This window comes from Theobroma cacao, chromosome 6 (genome assembly GCF_053813885.1).
Source record: "Theobroma cacao isolate CCN51 chromosome 6, ASM5381388v1, whole genome shotgun sequence".
In the NCBI taxonomy this organism is placed as follows: domain Eukaryota; kingdom Viridiplantae; phylum Streptophyta; class Magnoliopsida; order Malvales; family Malvaceae; genus Theobroma; species Theobroma cacao.
The window spans coordinates 29,567,348-29,578,103 of NC_142644.1; the positions used below are offsets into that span (position 1 = coordinate 29,567,348).

The 10,756-nt window shown below is 38.1% G+C and overlaps 1 protein-coding gene across 5 annotated transcripts; it reads left to right on the forward strand.

Annotated features, from left to right (window-relative positions):
• The first annotated feature begins 611 nt into the window (after positions 1 to 611).
• On the forward strand, positions 612 to 9,768 carry SFR6 (sensitive to freezing 6). Of its 5 annotated transcripts, none has more exons than XM_018123191.2 (17): positions 612 to 1,171; positions 1,273 to 1,341; positions 1,602 to 1,690; positions 2,025 to 2,137; positions 2,348 to 2,449; positions 2,811 to 2,901; positions 3,209 to 3,805; positions 4,270 to 4,888; positions 4,992 to 5,071; positions 5,203 to 5,285; positions 5,852 to 6,088; positions 6,442 to 6,613; positions 6,782 to 7,290; positions 7,528 to 7,704; positions 8,133 to 8,510; positions 8,877 to 9,322; positions 9,408 to 9,768. In XM_018123191.2, exons 1-16 carry the CDS (start codon positions 885 to 887, stop codon positions 9,021 to 9,023), a joined length of 3,750 nt encoding a protein of 1,249 aa, XP_017978680.2. In that variant the 5' UTR covers positions 612 to 884; the 3' UTR covers positions 9,024 to 9,322; positions 9,408 to 9,768. The 5 variants fall into 5 exon arrangements, with proteins under 5 accessions (XP_017978680.2, XP_088663726.1, XP_088663725.1 ...); XM_088807600.1 differs by having other exon boundaries at positions 8,877 to 9,225; positions 9,323 to 9,768; XM_088807599.1 differs by having other exon boundaries at positions 8,877 to 9,225; positions 9,367 to 9,768.
• Positions 9,769 to 10,756: the final 988 nt, after the last annotated feature.

A 10,756-nucleotide genomic window follows, 5' to 3' on the forward strand; every position in this document is an offset into this window, starting at 1 on the left:
CTACCAAAACCATTGAGAGACTTCAAAATGTGGAGAAGAAACAGCTTTGATCGAAATAAATATTCCCTTTTAAGTTAAAATCAGAAAAAAAAAAATTCCATTTCATTTTATCAAGTTTTTCTATTTAACTATAATATATTGATAACCATCTTTTTAAATCCACAGTCATATGTTCCTTTCACTTGAACATTAAGAACATCATGAATCCAAATGCATTTAACCTTAACTATATTCTTGGATAACTAATAGTCTTGTCAATTTAATCAAAATTATTTTTTAATAATATATAAAAAAGAATTATATTTATTTATTTTAATTAATTAAAGATATATATTATTTAGTTTATCTCTAACTCTAAATGAGTATTTAATAAATTCAAATATTAAAATATGAATTCGGATGATATTTTTAAATTTTATTAAAATAATTATAAAATTCAAATATCTTATAATTTAATAAAATTTAAATTTTAATATCTAAAAAATAAAAAGTACCTGGTAAAGGAGTTTGTGCTAGGCATAGGGATGTAGGCTGTAACAATTTCTTCATTGCCCTATTTATAAACCCAACCGCCCAACCCAACCTCGGTAACACCTCAACCGCCCAACCCAAACTCCTTTAGTACCTGGAATCGCCCTTCTCTCTCTCCCACACTCTCATTTTTTCTTTTCTTTTGATTTGTTTGCTCACGCAAACCCTTGACCTCAAATCCACACTAACCCCACTAAAACAAACACACACTCTGTCTCTACAGTGCTACCTGTCACCTTCAATTGCGACTTTTGCACCACTCAACTCGCATTTCTCTTTCTCTCTCTTACATTTGTTTGCCCCTTTTTCTTTTATATAAATAAGGGGATTTAGGGTTTTGTTTTTTCTTCGATATGAATCAGCAGCAGGGCTCGGGGAATAACAAGGACCCAGAGGAAGAGCCCGTGACCCAGTCGGTTGTTGACTCGACCGTTAAGACGGGCCCGGATAGGCCGGTTGCTCCTGAGCCGGTTGCAGTTACTGGAGAAGACGAGGTTGTTACTTCATCGGAGAAAACGGAGGATACGCCGATGGAAGATGATTCGGTTAATCCGGCTACGGTGTTTTGTATTCGCCTGAAACAACCGAGGTCCAATTTGCAACATAAAATGAGTGTCCCTGAACTGTGTCGCAATTTTAGGTCAGAATTGGAGTTCAATTCACTGTCAACTTTGCGATTTTCTTCTTTTTCTTTTTTGGCTTTTTCATTACGATGTTTTGTTTTTCCCTTTGTCACTTCAGTGCTGTTGCTTGGTGTGGAAAGTTGAATGCTATTGCTTGTGCGTCTGAAACTTGTGCTAGAATTCCGAGGTAATGATAACTTACTCGTGAATTCTTTTATGCTATCTTTGATCCTAGGGTAAACTATAGAACTATTTGGAATTTGAGTTTGTTGTGAAAGCTTTTTTGCTTTCCAAACATAGCAAACCTTGGAATTGTGATGAATTCCGTTAACGTTTTGTTAAACTCATTTATTCCAGACACGCTGTAACGGGAGAAATTTTTTGCGACTGAATTTTATATATGGATGGCGAACTAATGCATTAATTCACTGTTTTCTTTACTTGTAGTTCTAATGCAAATCCACCGTTTTGGATTCCCATACATATTGTGATACCAGAGCGTCCAACTGAGTGTGCGGTGTTCAATGTCATAGCAGGTAGCATAAATCTACACCTTGCAGCTCTTACTGTTATAGTTTTAAAGTATTGTCTTACGACCATGATGAATATTTTGACACGTGTAGTGGTGCAAAAATGTCACTTTCATATTGTTAGATTTATGGCTTATCAATCCATATGGTTATGCAAGGTCTTTTTATCAGTGGAAGCAGGATGATTAGTATGTGTGTATTTTTACATCTTTGTTTTAGTCAATACGCTTATGGTTATTGATGTTATTCTCATGTCTGCTTATAGGTATCGGCTTTGACTGATATAATATATCAGGTGCAAAGTTGTGTATATAATTTGTTGCATGCGCACTTCTTGCAGATTCTCCTCGTGATTCTGTTCAGTTTATTGAATGGTCACCTACTTCTTGTCCTCGTGCCTTATTGATAGCTAACTTCCATGGGAGGATAACCATCTGGACTCAGCCATCCCAAGTAAGCTAGCTCATCATCTTCCAAATACTTAAGTCACCTCCTTTTAAGTCCTTAACGTGGCATTTCTTCTTATTTCCCCACTTCAGACTTAGTTATAGTGACTACAATGGCTTTTTTTCAGCTTTTGGTCACTTGTCATTTTGGCTTAACTTTTACTCATTTGTGGTCATAAGATCTTACCTTGGCTTAAAATTTGATGTGTAAATGCAGGGGCCAGCTCATCTGGTACGTGATGCTAGCTGCTGGCAGCGTGAGCATGAATGGCGGCAGGATATAGCAGTTGTTACGAAGTGGTTATCAGGGGTGTCTCTGGTAAATATTTTTGATGTCTGCAAAGCTGATATATGGAAAAATGATCTTTGGGGCGTGAATTATCATGTAACTTGTACAATTTTTTTTTATGTTGTCCTAATAACTTGGCTCAAAATTCTCATAATGTGTATAAATAATAGTGATGGCACTTCTCTCACTATCACTAAAGCCTTCAGAGAAAAGAGAGAAGAAGCTGAGTATGGAGGGCTCTTTGTGTTGTTCCCTTATTAATATTCTTTGTGATTCTTTCAACGGATACCTTTTGCTCATTTGTGCTCTGTTTTGTCTCATCTCACCCCCCGAAGCAAATAGATGCGCCAGTCTGATCACTTTTACTATTGCTTTATTTGTTTAAAATCAGTATAGGTGGCTTTCCTCAAAATCCAGTAATCCTGCAAACTCAAAGTCAACTTTTGAGGAAAAATTTCTTTCCCAGCAATCTCAAAATTCAGGTTTGTTGCTTTCTCCTCATTAAGTATTTGTATCATACCTTGCCAGAAAGTTGAGGTCTGGCTCACACTTTTATTATTTGCAAAATATGCATTATGTTCTCTTCATGATTGAGCATAAGAAGTAAATTTGTAAACATTCTGGACATCTAAGGTTGATTAATTTATAGGATGATCTACTGCTTTTGGTGTTCTTTGATGATGACAGTATTGGCTGTATAGCTCATCAGTTGGTCTGCTCTTTCTGTTTTTTAAATATTGTTATAAAAACTCATTGTTTGTATCTGATGAAAAAATGTATTCTTTTCAGCCAGGTGGCCAAATTTTCTTTGTGTTTGTTCTGTCTTCTCTTCAGGGTCTGTTCAACTTCACTGGTCTCAGTGGCCTCCTACTCAGGGTAGTACAGCACGAAAGTGGTTTTGCACCAGCAAGGGAATTTTGGGTGCTGGGCCTAGTGGGATCATGGCTGCTGATGCTATAATAACAGACAGTGGTGCCATGCATGTGGCAGGTGTTCCAATTGTAAACCCATCTACTGTTGTTGTCTGGGAGGTTACTCCTGGCCCTGGAAATGGATTTCAAGCAACTGCAAAGACCAGCACAAGCAGTGGGATCCCACCTTCAGTTAATCCACCCAACTGGGCAGGTTTTGCCCCATTGGCTGCATACTTATTTAGTTGGCAAGAATATTTGATATCTGAAGCAAAGCAAGGGAAGAAGTCAACAGATCAAGATTTTAATGATGCTGCTTCACTACATTGCTCGCCGGTTTCAAATTTCTCAGCATATGTGAGTCCTGAGGCTGCAGCACAATCTGCAGCAACCACTACTTGGGGCTCTGGAGTAACTGCAGTTGCCTTTGATCCAACTCGTGGTGGTTCTGTAATTGCTGTTGTTATTGTTGAGGGTACTTGTCTGGTCTTTTAAGTTAATCTTTGAAACTTCTTGCTGTTCCTATAATGGAGCTTACACATAGTTTATAATGTTTGGTTAATTTGTTCTTTCTGCTTCATGAATTATCTTGCTTATTAATTAGTTTGTTAAGTTGTTAATCCTTATGATGGCATTTTGGAGATGTTAATCTGCCGACTTAATAGGCTGTAGACAGCATCGAAGATCCCATTACTTAGTGATTGAGAAAATAAGACTGGATGGGCCATGGTTATGGCCTGTACCAGCATGTTTAGGCAGTAAGTGATCCATTAGATTATTGGCCTAATAATTGATAATTCCATTCTATACTTATTTTGGCCTGTTGGTATACTTGGTTTGTGAATAAGATAGTTCTTCTTTTACCAGCTATTAATTTGGTTTTTGTTGTATTGTGTTTATTGAGCAGATCAATCTGAATAAGTGATTTCATATATGCAGGACAATACATGTCCCCATATGATCCAGATGAGGGTCCTACAATCACAGGGTGGAGAGTGCAACGTTGGGAGTCATCTCTTCAGCCTGTCGTTATCCATCATATATTTGGTAACCCTTCCTCCAGTTTTGGTGGGCAAGCACCTATGCAAACGGTTTGGGTTTCTAAAGTGGACACAAGCATACCACCTACAAATGACTTTAAGATTCAGCAAGCAGCTGCAGCAGGACCAACTCCTGATGTTCGAAAAGCATCTGATTTGAGTGCTGAGAAGGCAAAGAGAGTCAGTTTTGATCCCTTTGATCTGCCAAGTGATGTTAGAACACTGGCTCGAATTGTTTATTCTGCTCATGGTGGTGAGATTGCTATTTCATTTCTTCGGGGTGGAGTCCACATTTTTTCTGGTCCAGATTTTACTGCTGTTGATAACTACCAGATTAATGTTGGATCTGCGATTGCTGCTCCTGCCTTTTCTTCAACAAGCTGTTGTTCAGCTTCTGTTTGGCATGACACTAGCAAGGACCGTACCATATTGAAGATAATTCGTGTTCTTCCTCCTGCTGTTTCAAGTAGTGAAATAAAGGCTAACTCATCAACCTGGGAACGTGCTATAGCTGAGAGGTATCTTCAGAATTAGCTAATGTCTGTTCAGGGACTGACTGGATGGTCTTTTTTTTGTTAATGTACAGCACGGTAACACTGAATTTCTTTCATCTTAGAGCAGGTTCTGGTGGAGTCTTTTGGTTGGAGTTGATTGGTGGGACGCTGTTGGCTGTACACAAAGTGCTGCTGAGGATGGCATTGGTAAACATGCTTTCACTGTTTGTTACTGTTTTTTGACCTAAGTGCAAATTACATATTTCCTTCACGTTTGCATTTTACACTACCATCTATGCTTAATTAGTGGCACCTGTAATTCTTGCTTGTTTTTTCAGTTTCTTTGAACAGTGTGATTGCTGTCTTAGATGCGGATTTTCATTCTCTCCCTTCTATTCAGCACAGGCAACAGTATGGACCTGTATGTGTTTCCTTGAACTTCATTATTGCACTATCTGGTTCTCAGTTGCTTTTACATGATTAATTACTGTTTGTTCTTGTTTTATGAATTTGTCAATTACAAGGAGAAAAGAAATTATCTATAGTTGCTTACTATAATGTTTTATTATTATTATTATTATTATTATCATTATTATTTTGGACTTGGTTGAATAAGTGATGCACATTGGATGATCATGTTCTTTGACATTTTTATATTTTCTGTAGCTGAAAAAAGTACACAATGCCTAGAATATCATCTAATGAGGCTATGACACCTTCAGTATCTTTAAAATGGAACCCTGCTTAGATAGCCTAAATTTTCTCCTGTCTGTTTTACTCTGTCGCCTTCTGGGATGCTAGAATATAAATGTTGGCTTGGAGGGTGCAAAACAGATGAAATAGGAAACTTCAATCTTTGATGTTGTCAGGGCTGATTGTTCCAAATGCTTGGGTTGGAAATTCAATATCACCTTTATTTAAGCAGAGTTGATTAAATTTTTTATTGATTCTTTTTACTGTTTATTGGGTTGTCTTTATGCATTGCAGAGCCTGGACAGGATAAAGTGCAGGCTACTTGAAGGTACAAATGCCCAAGAGGTTAGGGCAATGGTTCTAGATATGCAAGCAAGGCTGTTGCTAGATATGCTAGGGAAAGGAATTGAATCAGCTTTGGTAAATCCTTCAGCTCTAGTATCAGAACCATGGCACGCATCTGGTGAGACATTAGCCAGTATTGATCTTGAAGCAATGGCTGTTGATCCAGCCCTTGTTCCGAGTATTCAGGTATTGTCTCTATATTTTACTTGCCTTAACATGTTTTGAGTCCTTAGTCCTGTTGAAATTTTATCTTTTGAAACAAAATGATGTCCACTGTCCATTGTGTTGATGATATGTCTTTATTGTTTCGTTACCGTGTTTCACGTATAAGATTACTGACTATTTTAGAGTGTTGCATAAGGGGTATATGGTCGGTCTCTGACCACGTTTTCTGGATAGGAACTAAGCCCTAGCAAAACAGTTCATATCTTGGCATATTATAATACTCTATTGCGCTTTATCACAAGCATTTTCTTTCAGTGGAGAGGTTGTCCCTTGTTCAGTTAGCTTATACTTCCTATCGTTGGTACAATATGCAGGCTTATGTTGATGCTGTTCTGGATCTGGCTTCACATTTTATTACACGTTTGCGGCGTTATGCAAGTTTCTGTCGCACATTGGCAAGTCATGCTGTTAATGCAGGTTCTGGCAGTAACCGCAATATGGTAGCAAGTCCTACCCAAAGTTCAGCAACTCCAGCAACAAGTCAGGGTCAGTATGTAGCAGGCTTTTGATATTGAAAATTTATTAATAAAAAATGTACTTTTTTTGCATTAATGGGCTTATTTCTCAGGACCTTCATGTCTTTTAACCCTTCTTGATTTGTAGTTTGAAATTTGCTGTATTTATCAGCCTAAACCATAGTATCATATATTACAGCTGGTCAAAGTGGTACCACAAGTTCAACAGGAAGCACACAGATGCAAGCTTGGGTACAGGGTGCTATTGCTAAGATTAGCAGCTCCACCGATGGAGTCGCCAATTCAACTCCAACCATAAGTGGTCCATCTACCTTTATGCCGATAAGCATTAACACAGGAACATTTCCTGGAACACCAGCTGTTAGGCTCATTGGAGACTGCCATTTCCTTCATAGATTATGTCAACTTCTACTTTTCTGCTTTTTCTTTCGGCGAGCGCAGCATCCTCGCTGTGCACAAAGAACTGCCGATGCAAATCACCAAAAATCTCAGCCTGGGGCTCCTGGAAAGATGGAGGAGGTCAATTCTGTTTCTGTTAAGCCAACGACAACTATGACTAGGTCTGATGAAGCCCAGGGATCAAGAACTGGACAGGTAGTACCTGGAGCTAAAGGGTTTGAGGAAGGTCCTGCTGGGCGGTTAAAGATGGGCTCTGGGAATGCTGGTCAAGGATACACTTTTGAGGAGGTAGTAACTGTATATTATTATTGCTTCCATTAATACTACTGCCACCAGTAGTTGTCTCTGCTTAGAATAAATGAGAAACTTGTTGGAAATTTAATGTTGATATGCTGAAAGTTTTGCCTTAGTTGTAATTGTGTGTTCAGGAGTCTCAAATAATTTTTAGGATTGTGCTCTAAGGAACTGATGATGGCAGCCTGCAATGATACTTTGATATAATCAACTTCATATGTTGCTGTGCAGGTGAAGGTCCTTTTCCTCATTCTTATGGATCTCTGTAGGCGTACTGCTGCTCTAGCGCACCCATTACCAGTTTCTCAGGTGGGGAGCAGCAGTATCCAGGTGCGGTTGCATTACATTGATGGAAATTATACAGTATTGCCTGAGGTAGTGGAAGCATCTCTTGGCCCACATATGCAGGTATGCAGATTTTATCATCAAATTTTATGGAAAACTAGTTGCAGAAATGCTGGCTGCCAATAATTATTAGGCAGCTCATAAATACAGTAACTCATGATTTATATCTGTCTGTAGTTAGTGATATATACTGATAGAGCAAATAATATGTGGATTTAAATTTGTGTTTTGCAAATCCTTCTGAATCTACAGAGCATATTGTATATGTAACGTTAATAAAAGCAGTTTTAAGTAGCATAATGGAACCACTATTAGAAAAAGTAAAAAAATATAAATAAAAGGTAGCAAAAGGTTATTGTGTGAGTAGCCATAAGGTGCTAATGTTGGTTGTCCTTACTCTTTGATGTTCTAATTATTTAGAGTTCCAAATTGCCTTTCATTAACATATATTTATCATCTCCTAAGTTCTCTTCTTTCTGAATTCTGTGCAGAATATGCCTCGACCTAGGGGTGCAGATGCTGCTGGTCTGTTACTGCGTGAGTTAGAATTGCATCCCCCATCTGAAGAGTGGCACAGACGGAATATGTTTGGTGGTCCATGGTCTGATCCCGAGGATATGGGCCCAATAGATGATTCTCCTAGGCTAAGTAATTCCATTGACTCCATTGATATGAGCTCCTTGGAAAATTTTGATGGCTATTATGGAGCCCAAACCCTGTGGCCAAGGAAGCGCCGGCTGTCTGAAAGAGATGCAGCATTTGGCTTAAACACTTCTGTTGGCCTGGGTGCGTATCTTGGTATAATGGGATCTCGAAGAGATGTTGTGACAGCTGTGTGGAAGACTGGTCTTGAAGGTGTTTGGTACAAGGTTTGAGATTAAGCCTTCTTAAAACATTTTTTTTTCTTTTCACTTGTTGGAATGCTTACCACATCAACTCTTGGAGTGTTTTGTTTGCTCATAAGATTCAATATGACTTTGAATATTGTTGGCGTCATTGAGATAACAGAGCTTAGACTGATACTTGGAGGAACAACTTTTGTTATGTAAAACATGCATTCAGAGATATTAATTAATTGCTATGATCTTTGTGTCAGCTATGACATAAGTCTTGGAGCACAAACGTTTCATTCTGATATATCCTAATCCTTGTTTGTTTGGAATCCGTTTATCTTTGTCCTGCTTGTATGAACTTCCTTTTAATCTTTTTGGTAATTTTGGCTGCTTTTGGTGCAGTGCATAAGATGTTTGCGACAGACTTCAGCTTTTGCTTCACCTGGTTCAACCAGTCAGCGTAGTCAAAATGAACGGGAGACTTGGTGGATCAGCCGTTGGGCCCATGGATGTCCTATGTGTGGTGGAACTTGGGTTCGAGTTGTATAGATGATACTTTTGATGAGATGTTTATTAGCTGGGCTCATTTTGATTCCTCCGTTATGTGACAACTTCTTATCTTGCAAATATATGTGGTAGATGATCACGAGAATTACCAGTGAGTCTTGACTTTGCTGGATTGATCAGTTGTAGAAGATGGTGCTTTGCTTATCTCCATTGGTTCAGGACCAATTTATGGTCAACCTATTGGGTAGGTTTCTCATTCTCTCATGAAAAGTTGTCTGATACGGTTGCCCATTCGTTTGATGTTTCTCTCTGCCCTTGTTTATCTTTGTAATGCTTTGCAGGTATACTTTACAGTTCATTAATCCTCCTCATTTCCTCGTTGCAGATTGTAAATAGCTTTCTGGTAAATTTGTCTAGTTGTTGCAGTTTACGAAGTCCTGACGATGCGAATGTAATATCAAACCAAAATGTAGAAGAAGCAAATGATTGCTTTGATCCGACAAGCTGTTTCTCCGAATCAGCCTTGATTGTTTACCGTCCCATCTTGTAAATTCTGTTGAGAAGACGACTTAGGTTGCTTACCATTACTGTAACTAGAATTTTCTTTTCGAGCCTCCAAGAAGGGATGAGAACAAGAAATGAATAGGTTTAGATTCCCTAAAGTTTGAAACATTGACATGCTTGTTCCACTCGGGCAAAAGGGAAGCGCCCTCGGTCCAATCAGCTGCCTTTGTAAGTGAAAATATAATATTTGAGGTAAAACATGATGTTTTCTGCATTGCCTGCATATTGCATACTCGTACTATTTAGAAATGCATAGCAAATGAACTATCAAGAAGATGAACACCATACGGTATTCTAATTTGCTGGCCTCCAAATTAAGCCTATCTCCTGCTAGAGAATCCACTCCTTACTGTCCAAAAACTTAAGTGGAACTAAATTCAACATGGTGTGATAATACAGCGGGAGTATGTTGTTGGTCTCTAGCAGATTCCCTCTCTTTCCTTTGTCCGAATCTAACAAGAAGTATCGTTGAGCTTGCTTCTCCCCTGCTGGGCACTAGACGTATGAAACAAGTGGGAGTATGTAGAAATTGGAATTAACGCAGCACGAATGTCTTTCCCAATGTTGACCCGAAGGAAAGAACAATCCGGAGTCAAGCAGATAATTCTTTTCCTGCGTGGAAAAACCCCAAAAAGGAACAAAAAATGCTTGGACGAACATGGGACTCACTTTTCTGATCTTTGACTGGAAGGAAAGGAAAATCTCTCCGGACTGACGCAAATTCCTCGCACCGTAAGATGTGGTTGAGAATAATCGCCGCCTGTTTTTGTTCTCCCTTCATTTTATTTGGGAGAGGAAGGGTTGAATCCTGTGGGCTGCAACTGCTACTATTTTACTTGAAAACATGCATTCAACATGATAATAGTCTTTGCTAAAATGCTGTTACCTCGTAAACATTTATTCTTCAAACTAAGATTTTCCCGGTCTCGAATGTTAAATAGAGAGAGTTGAATGAATACAATAATCAATTATCTTGAACCATTACATAGATATCGATATCGGGTTTAAAGTTAATATTAATAAAAGTGTGTTAAAAATGTTTAGTATTTTTTTAAAAAAAATTTTCAAAAATTACAACGATGATTATAAAATTTCACATCTATTAAATTTGAGGTATCTTAAACATATAAATATAATAAAAATTTTATTATCTATTTTCAATTAATTTTAATCCGATGCATATTTATTTTAAAAATTCATTATGATATTAA

What these genes read in the sequence shown, in the direction of transcription:
- SFR6 (XM_018123191.2), top strand. Translation starts at nt 885, where the DNA reads ATGAATCAGCAGCAGGGCTCGGGGAATAACAAGGACCCAGAGGAAGAG. An exon ending in CCAGCAATCTCAAAATTCAG is followed by an intron (nt 2,902 to 3,208) that starts GTTTGTTGCTTT and finishes TATTCTTTTCAG; the next exon opens with CCAGGTGGCCAAATTTTCTT. An exon ending in AAGGATACACTTTTGAGGAG is followed by an intron (nt 7,291 to 7,527) that starts GTAGTAACTGTA and finishes GTTGCTGTGCAG; the next exon opens with GTGAAGGTCCTTTTCCTCAT.